Source organism: Pseudocercospora fijiensis (assembly GCF_000340215.1).
Source record: "Pseudocercospora fijiensis CIRAD86 unplaced genomic scaffold MYCFIscaffold_3, whole genome shotgun sequence".
Classification (NCBI taxonomy): Eukaryota; Fungi; Ascomycota; class Dothideomycetes; order Mycosphaerellales; family Mycosphaerellaceae; genus Pseudocercospora; species Pseudocercospora fijiensis.
The window spans coordinates 2,392,489-2,410,724 of NW_006921534.1; the positions used below are offsets into that span (position 1 = coordinate 2,392,489).

The 18,236-nt window shown below is 41.8% G+C and overlaps 2 protein-coding genes across 2 annotated transcripts; one reads left to right on the forward strand and one right to left on the reverse strand.

The window, feature by feature from the left end:
• Window positions 1-5,212: 5,212 nt before the first annotated feature.
• Window positions 5,213-8,133, forward strand: MYCFIDRAFT_207212 (uncharacterized protein; the record flags this gene model as incomplete). The annotated part of the gene is made up of 10 exons (XM_007926672.1): window positions 5,213-5,333; window positions 5,376-5,456; window positions 5,504-6,261; window positions 6,293-6,323; window positions 6,352-6,697; window positions 6,724-6,926; window positions 6,960-7,210; window positions 7,240-7,648; window positions 7,674-8,029; window positions 8,057-8,133. 10 exons carry the CDS (start codon window positions 5,213-5,215, stop codon window positions 8,090-8,092), a joined length of 2,592 nt encoding a protein of 863 aa, XP_007924863.1. The 3' UTR covers window positions 8,093-8,133.
• Window positions 8,134-8,199: 66 nt separating this feature from the next.
• MYCFIDRAFT_187330 (uncharacterized protein) lies at window positions 8,200-10,443 on the reverse strand (the record flags this gene model as incomplete). Its single annotated transcript, XM_007926673.1, has 1 exon — window positions 8,200-10,443. One exon carries the CDS (start codon window positions 10,441-10,443, stop codon window positions 8,200-8,202), a length of 2,244 nt encoding a protein of 747 aa, XP_007924864.1.
• Between the last annotated feature and the right edge of the window lie 7,793 nt (window positions 10,444-18,236).

Genomic DNA, 18,236 nt, shown 5'->3' on the forward strand with positions numbered 1-18,236 from the left:
TACATAAGCTAGAGTCGCCTACGGTTAGCTGCATCTAGAGTCGAACTAAAGTAGAACTATTTGCTCCGATCTTAGCATTATCGGCAAGATATTCTAGTACGATCGGCTTGCAAAAACAGTAGAAGCGGGGCTATATAAGACTAGCGAGGTAGACTGCAGTAGCGACCGTAGACACTACCGCAAACAGCAGTCTTTTCTACGGTACTTTACTAGGTTTTGCGTTTTACCGTAGAATGCTAAGCATAGCACCTCCGCAGTATAGAACCTTATAGTTTACTAGGCATTCTGCTCCTCTTTGCTCTTATAGACCTTAAATCGTACCCTTATACCGCCTATAGCGATTATTATTAATCTACCGCCCGAGTTAGCGTATACAGTCGTAATCTACGCCGCTAGCGACTTCGTATAATAGTATTTCGAGATACCTAATTAAGGTAGAAATGCGACGACTTCGTAGACTTTAAGAATATATAAACTAGTCGATAAGAACCTACCGGCGTATAAATAGGCTACTAAGAGGCGCGAGTTACTTATAAAGAAGAGTCGGACGAAGAATATAAAGTTAAAGGTAGCGGCGGCGCTAAAGAAGTTTAGTAAGGCTCGCGTAAACGACGCGTAGGCATAGAGGGAGTTTACTAAGTAGAATAATAGCGCCTCGACGGCAGTTAGTAATAATAAAGAGATTATAGATTTAACGGCTCTAGTAGACGCCTCGCTATCGAAGGGCTCTATATTTAGTAAGTTAGCGCCGCCGCGAGTAGTTAATAGAGTAGAAATAAATAAAGAAGATATTAAGATAGCTTCTTACGACTTTTATAATACTTTCTAGTATAAACAAGCATAGCGCCTACTTATTAGTAACTAAGAGGTCGCTATAAAGAATTTTAAGCGCACTAGCTAGTCCGCTTAATATTACTACGAAGCCTATCGTTAGGCGGTCTCTAAGGCGTAGAAGAAATAGCTCTTTATAGGCGACTACTTTATAATCGCTTCTATAAAGGGTATTAATAAGAGTAACTAGTTTAAGCAGTCGATAACTATAGAAGAAGAAGATAAGGTCGCTCCGGCTATATCCGTTGCTCCTACTTACGAATACTAACCTCTCGAAGGGGATAATTATCGAATAGCTCTCGCTATAGCACTCGAGTTTGAATGTAATAGAAAGGACAAGATTAAAGTAGATCTCGAGTTTAAGACAGTAGTAAAGGATACTATACCTACGGCCGTTAAAGTATCTAAGTTGAAGCTAAACGATTAGTAGACTATCGATAGAATTGCCTATATTGCTAAGTAACGGCAAGTTAGTAATTATATCGCTAAGATTAAAGCTAATAATTAGTATACTAACGGATCTTATAAGAACTATAACTAGTACTACTACGTACTAGACGATCTACCTAATATTAAAGACAACTATCTCTAGATTAGCAATAACAATGCTAGGCTCTAGTCTATAGCCCTTACTACTAATAAACCTAGCGTAACGACTCGGAAGCCGCCTAAGAACGTTACTATTAAAATAGCTCAATTTACTAACAATACGAGAGACAAGGCTAAGCAGACAAGGGCAAAGGAGACTCTATATACTTAGGTGCTATATACCCTATATAACCGTAGCAGGTCTGCGCCTATATCTTATATTAATTATAAGGGAGTAATTAAGGCCGCTTTCTACGCTATTACTAGCATTCTTTAGCCTAGCGGCTCTCGTACTATTCCAGCTTAGTAATAACCTTAATTAGAGCTATAATAAGTATAGTAAGAGTCGCCTATTCTACTACGTGTTGCTAAGCAAATTAGTACGCCTATCTTAAGCCTTATAAGACAGTTCTTTTAGTAGGCTAGCAAGCAATACGAATAGTCTAATTCGGAAGAGAAGGACGACTTCTTAAAGATAGAGTTACACTTCCTTACTAAGAAATAGGACTATAATCGCATAGTACGAGTCGATAAGAAGTATTAGAAGGATGAATTAGGCTTCTTTAAAGGCCATTATAGTCGCCTACTTAAGTATTTAAAGCGCTTTTAGAAGGAGAAGTTGTTTAAAAGGGTAGAGGGAACTCGAAAGTAGTAGTAATAATAACGACATTTACGACGGAGCAACGGCCGTTCTTATTAGTTCAGATTTATTAGACGTTCGCTAGTAACTTAGAATGCAACTAGCTTGTTATCTACTCCGCTATATATATCTATATTATTACTATCGCTACAAAGCGCCTCTCCGGCCGTACCTCGCAAAGCTCTCGGAGCTCTTAGCGGAGGAAATATATAAAGCTTAGCAATACCTACTAATACCTTATACATTTTACTATATGCGCAATACTATAGTAATATATATAAAATTAATAGCGGAGCTTCGTATATATATAATCTCGAGATCCTATATATAATATTATATATTTGTTATATAGTTATAGCTAAATATAAAGCGAGTCGAAGTTGCGAAGTAATTAATCCTTAGCTTCTTCCTCTCCGCTATTAACGTTATATCTAGTATGCCTAAATAACCCTCGTACGTCTGTTCCTACTACGTATTCTAGCGCCTATATAAGGAAGTTTATAAAGCAGTCGAAGTTATTAATTAAATCCTTATTCTTCTTTATCTATATCTTTAGTATATTAAAGGTTTGCTTAATTAGGTTAAGATCTAGTAAGTAAGGAGGCAGATATTCGAGCGTATGTCTAGCGCGAGTAATTATCTCTTCTACGTTAATACTATAGTAGATTAAGGCGTTGTCTATTATAAAGATTATCTCCTATCTAGCAATAAGCGGTAGCACTTTATTCTCGAGCTAGTTGTTAAAGGTAACTTAATCTATAGAGCCTTAGATATAGAGAGTATAGGGCAGGTATCTATTAATCGTTAACGCCGGTAAGACTAAAGTGCGTTCTTCTCGTTATACGTACTAATAATCTATATAATCTACGCCTTCTAGAGACTAACTATACTTACGGTAAGCCGTCTTCTAGTTTGTCGCTATCTCGTTAATAAATACTAACTTCCGAATAGGCTACCTCTTATACTTCTTACTCTAAACGGCTCTTACTAATAGATTGCGCTCCTTTACTATCTTCCGCGATGCTTTCTAAGTCTACTTTAAAATGTGCTCCTAGGCGGCTAGCGCGTGCCTAGAGGAGTGCGAGCGAAGCTTTCGCCTTATATATACTAAGCTAATTCGGTTCTTTAGACCTCGAAGCTAGACCTTGAAGCTATTACTATTATTATACGATTTAGTTCTATTAGAATAGTTTCTTAGGAATAAGTATTTTTATATTTTTGTATTACTATTTTTCTTTTCTAGTATTTTAGATACTACTTTATTATTTTTAACTTTATATATATTACTTACTTTTATTCTAGTTTTCTCTAATTTTTTATATCTATTACTACTTTTTATATTATTAAAAAAACTATTTTTAATTTTTTTCTTTAATGTTTTACAGTTTTTCTATTTAGTATCTTACTTGTTTTACTTACCTATTTTATATTTTCTTATTTATTTTTATTATATGTTTTCTTTTTTCTAATACGTCTAAGTCCTCTTATTTATATCCTTATTTATTACTTGTTTTCTATCTTACTACTTAGTTTAGTACTAGCTTATTATTTAGTCTATTAATTAGCTTATTATTTAGTTTATTATTTACTTTGTTCTCTAGTTTTTTATTTAATCTATTATTTGCTTTATTATTTAGTTTCTTCTCTAGTTTATTATTTACCTTCTTTTTAACTTTATTATAAGTTATTTATTTACTAGAATATAATTTATTTTATTAATTGTTTAACTAATTGTTTAACTAATTGCTTTACTAATTGTTTAATTAATTATTTAATTAATTGCCTTACTAATTGTTCTACTATTGTTTTATTCATTGTTTTGTTAATTGTTTTGTTAATTGTTTTGTTAATTGTTTTATTTATCGTTTTATTAATTGGTTTATTAATTGGTTTATTAATTGTTTTGTTAATTGTTTTGTTAATTGTTTTGTTGATTGTTTTGTTAATTGTTCTATTAATTGTTTTATTAGTTGTTTTATTAGTTGTTTTATTAGTTGTTTTATTAGTTGTTTTATTAGTTGTTTTGTTTGTTGTTTTGTTAATTGTTTTACTAACCAGGATAGTACCTGTACGTAAGCACTTCTGCTCCTTCTACTTACGTAGTAATAGCGGTAGCGCCCGCGAGTTTTTAAATTTTATATATACCTAGTATAGCGGAGCCGCGAATTTTAGGGTTCCTCGCTCTTATTCTCGCTCTCGTTCCTTTAATATTTTTCGGTAATTTTATAAATTTAAATCGTATGTTTTCTATAATTAAAATTAATTTTTCTATAGGTTCTTTTATTAAAAGTTGTTTTATAAATTCTTTTATTAATGTTTTAGTTAATTTTCTTATTAATTTTCTTATTAATTTTCTTATTAATTGTTTGTATATTTTACTATATATTTTACTATACATTTGAAGTGTTAGAAGGAAGGCAAAAGGCTTTACTAGCGGTTATTCGGGAAGTCGGCGCTTGTTCGGGAAGTCGGCGCTTGTTCGGGAAGTCGGCGCTTATTCGGAGATACCGGCGCTAGCTCCGAAAGTCTCCACTTGTAGAAATTGACCAATTAGGTATATAGGATTCTAAAATCCGGGGTCGGCTTAGCGTTACGTATAGCTAAGTGCGCATTCTAGCAACTAGATTAGTACCTACGTTGCTATTATAAGGCGAGCTTCGCTCGCAATTATATCGACTAAGTAGTAGTAAACGTTCGAAGGGTATAACTAGATATTAAACTCGTTATAGAGAGCGAGATATATCTCTTTAAGATATACCTCTAGTCGATAAGAGAGATATTCTTCGAGCTAGTCTCGCATTTCTTTAGTAAGTATACGCTTACGACCTAGCGGTAGGCATAGTAGATAATAGGCCTAATAGAAGAGATTATAATTAACGCGCTATTTATATAGGGTCGACCTTGTAATACTAGTTACTAGTATTATATTATTAATCGACTTGCTATCTTCGAATAATAACTCTACCTTCTTTATAGTCTCCGGCGGCATCTTCGTACTAATCCTAGTACGTACCTCTAGCTTCTTTTCGGGCGGCGCCTTCTTTTTATAACCTATAGACGAATATAGCGATATTCTACGATTAAAATAATACCTTAACGGTCGCTATACTATTAAAAATAAGGCAATACGGTCTATAAAGAGGTAGGTTTAAAATGCGGTGTGCGGCTCTTCGAGAGGTCTTGGCATTCTACGGTAAAACGCAAAACCCAGTAACTTTACACAGGTTCACGGAAGAAGCCGCTTATCGAAGGAATGCCGGAGACTTACTCTACTGTACACAGCATAAGGGCAGTACGTGAAGTCAAATTGAAGAAGCCTCCGAGTCTTTTGCTATCATGCTCCACATCCCGACTGAAATCTGTAGCGTCTACACGATCGGGGAGCCTCTTCGATTGAGTGACTGCTACGGCAATTTCAGCGGTCGTTACAACCCCCTTGCCAAGCTGGTGAACAGAAACATCACGTCAAGGATTGCAAGAAGGGTAGGATTATCGACGTGGATCTCTACGGGCTGCCGAACGAGAGCTTACCGCGCCTTGTTCGACCCTGCAATATCAACCGACCTGGAATTGCCGCAGAGGACGAATTCAGCAAATCTCTCGATGCCTCCATCGCCCGTTTGAAAAGCAGTCTACTACACATGACGCCATCTCAGGCTTCCAGAGTGGATTTCACTTCTACCGCTCACCTTGAGACGCTGTTCTTAGCGGGACAAGCAGCTGTCAAGCTAGACCTGGCCCCTCATGTCCGACTGGTTAGCGGACATAGCCCACTTGAATGCACCTTTGTGGTGACGTGTGCGTCCCAAAGTCAACTCTTGTTAGACGAGCATAGCTTGGGTCACAGGATTGGAAGCAACACCTGGGTCGTATCTAACGACGGCGAACTTTGCGGTATCGGCGAAGTTGGAGAGCTCTGGATCGAAGGCCCGCTTGTCGGACTAGGATATATTGACCAGGAGAGGGAGACAGCATCTGCATTTGTGAATGACCCTCACTTTATCACAAGTGGTGCTGCAGGCTTTCAGGGTCGGACTAGACGATTCTTCAAGACTGGAGATTTAGTATGGCAGCAGGCCGACGGCAGCCTGATTCTCGTTAGCCGCAAGGATGATCAGGTCAAGGTCCATGGCCATAGCGTGGAGCTTGGCGAGATTGAGCACCATATTCGTGACCTTCTATCACCAGATGAGGTCAAGGAAGTGATCGTTGAGTTCACAACTGCTCATGGAGAAGCAGATCCCAGTTGGAGCTCGACATTTATGTGAAGCAGTCGACAAATCATGTCAAAGCGAAGCTCACGCAACAATTACCAGGGTATATGATCCCTTCGCGTTTCGTGCCTTGTGCTACTATGGCCAGAACAAGCTCCGGAGCAGTAGACCGTCGTAAGCTGCGCGAACAGGCCAAGAACATGTCGCAGGCAAAGGCACCAAGCCCGCACAGTGACACCAAACGAGACCCTTCAGATCCTTTGAGCATCCTCGAGACACAGCTATCCCAGCTTTGGGGCGAAATACTTGGCATAAGTAACCGGGCGACAATCACAGCCGAATCCAACTTCTTTGCGCTCGGCGGAGACAGTATGTCAGCGTCGCGATTGACAATGGAAGCGGGTAAATGGGGGCTTGCCATTGCGTCTCGGACGTCTTAAAACATCCCAGACTCGTCGACATGGCTGAGCACGTCAAGTACGCCCATGGTTCATCTGCAATACAAGAGACTAGCCATGCGCTTAACGGAACCCATCCGACCTCCACGATGATGAATCTCTTCAGCCTTACACCTTTCCAAAAGCGCAACCTCTCCGGCACCCTCGATCAAATCTCCAAAGCAAATAACTATCTCACCTTCGACATTCCATCAAGTGTCTTCGTCTCCAACATCGCATAAATCGTAGACAACCTCATCAACCACTTCGACATCCTCCGAACAGTATTCACCCAAATCCAAGACAAATACTACCAAACAATCCTCGCTTCCTACGAAGCACCCATGAAAGTCGAAGAAACCTCCTCCACCTCCTCCGAACAAATCCTCGAAACCATAATCAAAGAAGACTTGAACCATCCTCTCGCTTTCGGACAACCCTGGTTCCAAAGCTACCTCATCCACGAAAAACACGCGAACACTAAGAAACTCGTCCTCAGAGTCCACCGCGCCCTCATGGACTCTACCAGTATCTCCACCCTCTCATCCGCCCTCAAAGACCTCTGTGCCGGCCGTCCCCTTCCCCCAACACCAAGCTGGAACACCTACCTCTTACGAAAATCCCACCCTCATTCTTCCTCAACCACATACTAGCAATCTCTCCTCCACGGCGGAAGAATGGCGTACCTCTCCCCCTCTCCCTCCCCATCTCCCAGCCCTCACTACCTCAAAACCTCAACCTCCCTCCCCACCCTCTCCTAAACCCCTCCGGCACGCCATCCGCCCGCTTCACAGCCTCCGTCGCTCTCGCATTATCTCGACTCGCAGGGCAAAGCGACATCCTCTTCGGCCGCCTAACCCGCAACGCGGAAGTCCTTGGTGGATCGGAGAACGTTGTGCCCGTGAGAGTCAATACCCATACTGCGAATTCTACACCTAGTAGCTCGGTTCTTGGGGGGATGAGATACATGTATTGCTGGAGATGTTATGGGACAGATGATTGAGGGGATGGGGGAGAATGAGGAGGGGTTTGATTTGGAGGGGTTGGTTGCATTGTCTAGGGATTCGTCGGAGGTGGAGGTTGAGAAGAGGGAGATGGATGTTGGGTTGAAAGGTCAGGAGGAGGAATTTGGGGTTGTGGCGGCTTTTTACTCGGGCTGTGAAGGTGTGAGGCAGGTTGAGAATTTGGCGTTTGGGAAGAGGAGTGTTGTTTTCTCTGCTGAGGTGGCGGGAGGGAAAGGATCGAGTTGGAAGGTATCTGTTTCTGCGAGTAGTGATGTGCAGAGTCAGCAGAGCTTGAATGATATTCTGCAAGAGTTGGTAAGGGCTCTGAACGAAGTTTGATAGCGGTCTTCTCTGGATCAGGTCGTGGGATCGTCGTAAGACATGGATATGTTCAATGTACATACATTACCGGAAATAGGTATCTGTTCAGTCGTATTCAATGCTTGTAACGCCATCGCCATGCAGCACGCTTCTCAAACGCTCGATCATTCGCCTTCCCGATGTTCGTATATCATATCCACTTGCTTTACAGGATGTAGTAGCATTGCAGGTAAGCACATCCTGCCTTCGTTCGCCTTTTCGTACTCCTCACCACCATCATTGTCTACCTTGAAACCCAGCCATCTCTTCCACAGATTGGGAGAGAAGCCAGCGTGGTAGTACCATGTCGTGCCGAGGAAGTTGTGCTGTCTCTCATCCGAGAAGACGCTAGTCCGTGCACCGCCTGCAGCGCCGTTGATGCCATTATTGAATATGGCTGCCAGATAGCTTGTAGGCCATGCACGATCGACATAGACCGGATGTGGTGCGTAGACAGCCTTGTATCCGTGATGCAGAGCGCAGCTGCCAGGCCACATCTCGGAGAACATGGTGTGACGTTTGAGCGCTGTCTCTCGATGCATTGTCTCCAATAGTCTTCGACTGAGACGTGAAGCTGTGATAATAGCCGTCCTGCGTGGAGGGTATCCTTCCGTTGTGTTATAGCCTGTGACATCCTCGGCAAGGATCCAATTCGTGTTGTGAGGATCGAAGAGTGGGTTGAAGGTGATGAAGTCTGCTTCCTCACCGACGCCCCATTCATAGTTGTCCTTGTCGTAGGTTGTTGGAGGCTGAGGATCTGAGTCTGGCAAGTCTGTCTCGTCGCCTTCTCCAGTTGGTCGCAGTGGACCCCAAATTGCGTTCTCGGCCCTACGTGACTCCTCGTCCATTGGATGTTTTGAGCCAGCATCTGCCGCCAGCTTGCCATAAACCGAAGCTTTCTGCGCTGTGCCGTGCTGAGTCTGGACGCGCACCATCTGCTTGAACTCTTCCCAGGTTCCATGCTCGGCAGGAACGTAAAAGCGGCCGTTTCGTTCCCACAGTCCCTTTCTCGGCTGCTGTTTTGCCCATTGCGAGACCTGCTTGAAGAGGTGATAAAAGTTGCCCGTATAGCGGATATCCATCTCCCAATGCCATAGAAACTCGTATTCTGGGTGCATGTGTGCAAAGTATTGCATCGGCATGTACGTACTTCGATATGCGCCATGTACTGGAAGGTCGCGGTAGAATGACTCTGCAACACCGCCATAGATCAGGCCCATTTGCCGCTCCGACCACAATGTACCCATGCCTCTGAATTCGGCAGGTAATGCGTCATTAAGTACGCGCTGATAGGTGTCCTCGTCTGCCCATATCTGCATGTTGTCGTCTTTGACGTGGATGAGAAAGTGCACGTCATATTCTGCTCCAGAGTGTAGACTTAACTCGTTCACCAGAGCTCGCAGGTAGAACAGATCCTCGTCGTCATAGTTGTAGTCCCACCACGTTCGAATAATGACTGCTGTGCGGTTGAGATACTGCTTTCCGCTCAGAGTCTTCTCCGGAACTTGGTCTTCACTCTGCTTCTCTTTCGCTGGCCCACCTAGAGCCATAGACGTAAAGAAGTGGTTCCGCTGCAATTTGGGCGCCGGCTTGAAGCGATGCGCGTTGTCCTTGATGCAGCGTTCCTGCGCTTCTGCCCACTGCACGTTTTTGTAGTTCACCTCTTCTTCGTAGCCTTTCCAGACTTGCTCGGAGCCTTCCTTTTCACCCTCCATACCAGCACCACTGCCACCAAACTTCCTGCTGTAGCCATACCCGTACGGTCCCAGTCTGCCATATCTTTCAAAGCATATGTCGTCTCTCAGTCCGAAGATATCATAGCTGCCCATGACTGGATTCGGAAAGCCTTTCGTCACGCCCTGATAGCTCAACAGCTGTGGAATCTCCAGTTTGGTCTTGTTGTCCAAATAGCATTTGACTGGCATCTCAAAGTCGCCATTCACGTTACTCGTGCTGTATGGATCGAATCGCAGACTTGCGAGCGCAGCTCGCTTCTGGAAGCCTTTCTCCTTGCTAACTTGTAGGTCCTGCTGCTCCTTCTGCCTCAACGCCTCGTCCTGCAGTCTCTTCACCTCCTCATCGTTGTCCACGGGGTATTCTGGAGTATTCTCCGTCCGGCTGACCAGCGTTCTGATACCGCCATGGTATCTCTTCAGGAATGGAAACTGCTCCCATGCCGGAGGAGGAGGCGGTGGTTTCTTCAAGCCCAGCTGTACCTCTGCCCTGCTCGCCCAAGACGACCGTATGAGGTACCATATGAAAATGAAGAGCACTGCGCTTATGGCGAGTGTGAAGTATCGCGAAAATCGCCTTCGTGGAAGATGGTATGCGAATGAGGCGGGTCCGCTCTTTTGGCTGAGCATGGGCATGGGCGCATATGAAGCCGAAGTGTCTCTGCTAGAGACCAATGACGGCGCTTCGTCTGAGTCGAAGTCGTTGGAATTGCGCTGTTTCTCTGGATCAACCAGTGCACCGGACAATGAGCGGTATCGACCGCCCATCGTGGGAAAGTTCGCCTTCGCCTATGGTTAGGCTTGTATTCGTGGTGGTGGTGGTGGAGGAATCGTGATTCGTTATCTCGTCTCGTGAGCGCGACGCTTTTCTGGTTCGGCGGTTGGAATGCGCAATACTTCTCCTAAATGTCTGTACAGATGTGTTCAAAACGGCTCGCTTGTCCAAGTCGTCAAATTGTCTATACAATCATAAAGTCATGGTGAAAGGTTAGAACTCCGTAGTTCTATCAGGCTGTCGTCCCTGACGACCAAGCCCGCAACTCTGCCTTCTACTTCTCCACTATAGTTACCCTCTATCTATTCATATTCTCCTGAACGAGTGTAGATAGAAACAAAATAGGTCGAGTATGCTATCCATTCTTTTGATTTGATAATCTGCTCTAAACAGGCTCACAAAATACAATCCCCGCATATTAACACTCATTGAGCCTTCTTGAAGTTCTTGTGAGTATTGCAATACACATGACCATCTTTCGACCATCCAAGCATCAACATTAATCGTCTGAAATTTGGCAGAGCTCGTTTGTTATATGCCCATGCCGAGACAACAAACACCTATAGATGACCACGAAATTGTGCAAGTCCAATGTCTACGCCGGGACACTATGACAAGTGTCCGGGCAGATGCTATCTCGAGACCAGACTAGAGATAGGATTATTTGAGGGTGTAGTATTTTGGTATGTGTGTGTGTATATGTGGCATAGTGGCATAGTATGTAGCTAAGGTGTGGCGTATAGCCAATTAGCGGTTAGATAACAGAGATCCTATCTCTATCTCTACTCAGACTAGTAACAAAGGGTATTCGTACATATAATAAAGAATCACGTGTTCCGTAGCAGACTTTTCTAAACCTGTAAGTAAACTTTCTAACCCCTCTACTAATTAAATAAACTCCCGTATAGACTATATAATACCCTTTATTACTAGTCTAATCCGTTTCTATCGGGTTTTAGTACGCGTATATAGATAATCGTAGTAGTAAGTAGATGGTATTAGCTATAATACTATTATATATCAAAAATCGCAAAATCCGCTATAGTTAAGCCCTACGTAGTTATAGAAACTATAAGAAGGGTCTATTAGTAGGTAGATAGGGTAGTAGTAGGTATAGGTAGTATTCGATAGAGATTTAAGAGAAGAGGGAGGAAGGCAGGCTAGTTAGCCTAACGCTAAGCGCTAAGCCCTACCTAAGGCATTAAGACCCTAGCTTTACTCAAGCCTAGTTATATACTAATTACGTATAACCTCTTTAGTCCTAATATACGCTTCCCTTCTAAAGGCCGCGCCCTTGTAGCCGGTCTATATTCTATTCTTAACCTCTATCGCTACTAACTTAGTAGGTCTAGCAAGCTTCTTAGTCTGCGCTAAATTAAACACGCAATTACCGATTATGTAACTATGTTAAACCTTACCTCTAATATAATATAATGTCTAACTCTAACTACGCTATCCTTATATATAATAAAGTAATATATAACTAGGAGAATTAGGGACCTTCGACTAATTACAATACGAGCGCGTCTTCCCTACTATAATAGGTAGACGTAGAGGTATTACAGCCCTGCCTCCGTTCTAAGTAATATCGTTCCGAGTTCTTTGCGTCTACTCTAAAAGACCTAGCTATGTCCGCTTCTAAGGGTTTATTCTTATTATTACGAGGGCTATTATTGTTCGTAGTTTCGCTAGCCCTAATTAGTTAGGTTTAGTAGCCTTTAATTGTTAATCTTATCTTATCTTTTTAGAAAAAACACAGCTCGTCTAGTTTCTATAAGTAAAGGCTATTATAAGTGTAGTAGTAGACTATAGAGGTTCGCCTCGCTTAAAGGGTTAGATAGATCGAGGAGTAACCTATTGTCCGCAAGATCGACCCTAGCTAGCTTAGCTCTATAGTTTTGCCCTTAGTTAGTCTATTAGTCGCTTAATCTTTTAGGCGGCTTAAAGTTTTAACTTAGCCTTAAAGTTTTAATCAAAGTTTTGATTAAAGGTGCCTTAGGCTCGTAGTATAGGTAAGGTTGTATCTATAGGCGTAGTAACAATAGCAAGTAATATTAATAGTAGCGGCGCTAGTCGTCTTAGCGCTAACTTTACCTTCTTCTAATTTCCTTCTTTAACTAATAATAACTCGGCAATACCGTTACTAACATAGCTATATCCTTTCTTTCTTAAACAGTAGTATACTCCGTAATACTATTACTAATATAGCCGCGCCGGCCGCGCCGTTACAAGCGCGACGCCGTCCTCGCCGATCGCCTAGGCCTCGAGGCCTCGATAGAATAAAGGAATAAAAGGGGGACCTATAGGGCGCGTTAGTAAAGAGGTAGAGTCCTTAAAAGAGTAGGCAATTAGTTAACGCGTCGTAGCGCGCCTAGTATAGTCTTATTGTCCTTTGTTACTAACAATTGCTTGTTTCTAATTAGTTAGCTAATAGTACCCCGGGGGTAGCATTATTCCTAGGCGACATTATAGGCCCTTAGCCTTCTTCTTGTTCTTTATACTAGTCTAATACTTATCTAATAACTTAGTTATGTCTTTAAAAGAGGCTTTAGCTTCCTACGAGTCCTATTTAGGTAAATAGCCTTGCTATCTTAATAGGTACTCCTTCTTGCCTTTCCTAGTCCGGTACTATAGGATACGTTCTATAGACTACAGCTCTTTACTATCCGCTAGTATGTCTTCGTGTTTAGTAGGGGCTTTATCCCCCTCGCGTAGGTAATATAGCTTAAGGAGGGATATATAGAAGGTATTATAGATAGTGTAATAAAGAGGAAGCTACAACTAATAGGCCTATACGGAGGAGCCCTTAACTTCTCGAATGCGGAATAGACTAATGTATCTTAGTACGAGCTTAGGCCTTGTTTTGCCGTTAGGTAATAGGTGCTTACGGATGCGGAGGTTCTTAGTGCTTAGTATAACTATATCGCCTTGCTTAAAGGTTATCGGTGTGTAATGTTTGTCGTAATAGGCCTTCTAATAGGCCTAGGCCTTTGCTAGTTTGTTAGCTATCTTAGCGTGAATCTCTCGTATCTTTTGAACCCTCTTAATAGCTGCTAGTGTCTTAGGTATTAGTACTTAATACGCTTCCCTTTCCTTGCGCTCGGCCTCGAGCGAGGTAAATAGGTCTTATAGTAAGGCAGCGTTCTAGCCTATTATAGTAAAATAAGGGGAGACCTTAGTAGATAAGTAGACACTGTTATTGTATACGAATTCAGCTAGTTATAGGAGGTTAACCTAGTCCTCGGGGTTCTTATTAATGTAACTGCGTAGGTACTGCTATAGGGTAGCATTCTGCCTCTCTATTTAACCGTTAGTCTGTAGATAGAAGGCTATTAATAGCCGATGCTTTAGTCTTAGCTGTAGGTATATTTCGCTCTAATAGTACGATGTAAATGTCGTGCCCCTATTAGAGACTATCCCCTTAGGGGTTCCCTAACAGGTACAGAAGATGTTACTCTATAGCGCCTCTGCTATATTAATAGTAGTCTAGTCTTTCCGCGCCGGGATATATCGAGCGCCCTTAGTAAATCGATCTACTATAACAAGGATAGCATTATATACGTCCTTACTACCCCTACGCCTAGTAGGTAGAAGGCCTATAATAAAGTCTATTATTAGCTTAGCAAATAGCTTCTTTAGAATAGGAAGCGAAGACAACTCGCCGAACGGTAAGTACTTCGGTGCTTTAACTCGCTAGCATACTATACAGGTCTGTATATACTCCTTTATATACCGTTTACTATTTAGCTAGTAGTATATACGCGATAGTAACTCGTGCGACCTCTCTATACTATAGTAACTAGCGAGTTTACTATTATAGTGCCTCTTTAAAAGCTCTTATCTAATCGATTGTTTAGCGGGGACATAGTATCTGCCCTTAAACTTTAAGTAACCCTTGTCGTCGATTGACTAGTTATTACTCTTGCTAGATCGAGTCGCCCGTCTACTTACAAGCCTATTAATACGCTCGATAGCAAAGGCGTCTCTCTACTAAGTACGTAATAGCTTATCTATAAACGATTAACTATCCCTATTTATAAGGTTATTTAATAGCACCCTCGCTATTAAACGAGGTACGTATTGTATGCATCTAATAGCACTAGTAGCCGGAACTACTACAACCTCTTCTATAGTACTGTCGCTATATAGGCTATTACTATAGATAGCAATGTCTTTAATCGAGTTATTATAGCTCGAGCGATCTACGTCCTTTCTTTTAACGTATACTAGAAGAACGACAACTCCGCTATAGTATTTGTTGTCGCTACGGGGTCCGGAAGTCCGCTTATCCTACGCTTGCTTATTAATAATACGGGCTATAGCAATCTTATACTATAGGGTTAGAAACAAAGAATTAATATATTAGGTCTCGCTGTCGTAATTAGGTCGCCTCGATAGGCTATCGGCAGGGTTACTTACGCCTAGCCGGTATAATACATTAAAATCAAACCCGGCGAGGTAGACGGCCTATCTAGCCTATCGACCTATAACCCTAGTAACCTTAGTAATACTACGGAGGTTATTATAGTCTGTATAGACCTGAATTGTATACTAAGCACTATTAAGATAGTAGCGCTAATGCTTAAAGGCTTCTACGATTGCTAAGAGCTCTTACTCGTAGGTCTTATATCGACGTTCTATATCGATTATCTTTTGTAAAAAGAAGGCAATCGGGTGCTAGTAATAGTTATTATCTAATTGCTATAATATAATAGCCGATATAGCGAACTATAAAGCGTTAGTCTCAATTCGGATCTACTTGCTTAGTACGAAATAGTGCAATAAGGGGACTTTAGTAAATCGTTTCTTTAGACCGTTAAAAGCGGCTTATGTTTTGTTAGTCTACCTAAACTCTCTAGAAGGGTTTGCCTTAGTCTTAGTAAGCTCAGTTAATAGCATTATATGCCTCGAATAGCCCTTAATAAAACGGCGGTAGAAATTAGCGAAGCCGAGGAACGATTAAAGCTCCTTAATAGACGTAGGAACAGGCTATTTAGTAATTGTTTTAATCCGATCCGGATTAGCCTTAACACTATTAGTTAATACGATAAAACCGAGGAAGGCTACCTCCTTAGTAGTAAAGGTGCATTTAGAAGGCTTATAATATAGTCTATAGGCTCGTAGGCGGTCGAGGACCTTACGGACTATAGCCTAGTGCTCCGCAATATTAGGTAAGTGTGTATAAACTAGGATGTTATCTAGGTAAACTATACAGAGGTAATCTAATAGGCCTAATAGGGCCCGATTAATATAGGACTAGAATGTAGCAGGGGTATTAGCTAGCCTAAATAGCATAACTAAGTACTTAAAATAGCTATAGCGAGTACGGAAGGCCGTCTTCTATTCGTCGCCCTTACGAATATAGATACGATAGTACGTGTCCTTAATGTCTAGTATAGTATAGTAGTAAGCCCTAGAAAGGCGATCGAGGGTCTTATTAATAAGGGGGAGTAGACAGCGGTCTTTAATAGTAACAGTATTAAGCCTACGATAGTCGACATATAGGCGTAGGCTACTATCCTTCTTTAGAACGGGTAGGATAGGTGCACTAGCAGGGCTGTTACTATACCGTATCCTACTATTAGCTAGGTTTTCTTCTAAGTATTTACGTAATATAGCAAGCTCTCGTTCGCTAAGGTTATAGAGGGGGCTAAAAGGGACCTCCTTACCCTCTATAATGCTAATCTTATAATCCGTCTCCTTAAATATAGGCAATGTCGATGCTAGGTGATATTTAAATACATTAATATAGGTCTCTCGAATAGGCTCTAGTATGCGAGCAAGCTAATTAGGGTCTATGCTATTAGGGGGTATAGGCTTATCGTTATTACCGAGCAGGTCGGCAGTCGGATTAGCTAAGGCGGAAGCTAGTATTAGGTTGCTAATAAATAGGACCCTAATATCGTTAGGGCACTCGCTAACATTAATATGTTTAATGTCCTCTTTCCTAGCGATTCTAAATCGCTACTTCTAGAGGCCTAGGTCTATAGCTATAGCGTAGTACTTAAGAACAGGGTTACTAATAACAATAGTAGCTCCCCTATATAGGTTGTCTATATCTACTACGTAGGCAGTAAAGTCTAGTAGGCGTTTATTTCCGAGGTCGTCCTTTAGAGCTATAGGAATATAGTAGGCCCTATAGGTTAAGTGCCGAGCGTTATTAAACTAAGTAAGGGTTAGTAGGTTAGTCCTCGGCAGTTGTCGAAGGTCTAATTGCTTAGCTAGGCGATAGCTAATAAGGGTACTAACTAAATTTCCTAGATCTAGTATAACCTTAGTTTAATAGCTAGTGCCCTTCGTATCCTATACAAGGTAGGAGCGTGTTATAGCTAGCACAATGTCGATAGTCTTACGCCGTACGAGGCTAACAGTTTGTATAGCGCTTACTCTTTTTTCGAAGGTTGGCCTATAGAGGTAGCGTTAGCCGCTAAGAGGTGCTTTCGGTGTTTAGCGGAAGCACGATTAATTCGGGTCTAATCCCTTAGTTTATCGCATTAGCCTAATAGATAGCTAGTGCTATTACAATTGAAGCACTTTAATCTAGTTAGGGGGTTGCTATAGCCGCTATTGCTGCTATTATTAGTTAAGCGATTAGTACTATAGGGATACGAGCCCCTTCTACGGCCCCTATTACAGCCTCCTCTATATAGTCGCCGGCTACGGCCCCTTCTACGGTCGTTGTTACTATTCCTACTATTAGCATTGTTATCTTAGTAGGAACCTTAGTTTCCTCCGCGGCTACTACGGTTGCTACGGTTAGTACTAGCTAGTCGGATCCTTAATTCTAGTCGTTATTAGAGCTAGATAGCTCGTTCGGCTGTTTCTACTTCGACTATAAATTAAATGCGTATTAGGTTAGCTTATTCGAATACGCGGCGACGGTCTAATTCGAGGATAAGTTCCTACCTAAGTTTTAGGCGTATCTCGGAGATCTATATAGAATTAGTCTTAGGCGGAAGGTCGTCTTTAAGGGTTTTTAAGTAGGCCTCGAATAAACGAGCCGATTGATTAGTCTTTTATTTAGCTCGAAGATACAGGTCCTAAGCATATTGTTGCCTTAGTATAGGGTTTCTAAGGGTGTCTAGCATAATAGTTTTATAGGTTTGCTACTAAATAGCGGTTTGATTATCGAGGGAATCGAAATAGTTATCCTATATACGCTTTAGGTCGCTATTAATATACTATATAGCGTATATAACTAAGGAATAGTCGTCTAGTAGCGCTCTTAGTACGTTGCGCTAGTTCGTTACGAAAACTTTTTTTCTAATCGCGTCGATTCTATCGATCCTATCGATCCTAAGCGATCCTAAGCGATCCTAAGCGATCCTAAGCGATCCTAAGCGACCGAGTCGCGACCCGACTCGTACCTAGATCGCTTAGGATCGATAGGATCGATAGGATCGATAGGATCGACGCGATCGACAGGATCGATATAGTAAATTTTTATATATATAGGATCGCTCTAGGTCGCTCGCAGTCGTAGTCGTTAGTAGTGTTTATACTATTCGTATAGTACTATATTAATACTTATCGACTCGTCGACTCGGTCGTATTAGTCGACTCGGTCTAAACTAGAATATGCTAGTAGTACTACAGTTTTAAGTGTATTACTATTATATTAACCGTCGTTACTATATATCGCTACATCCTGTCT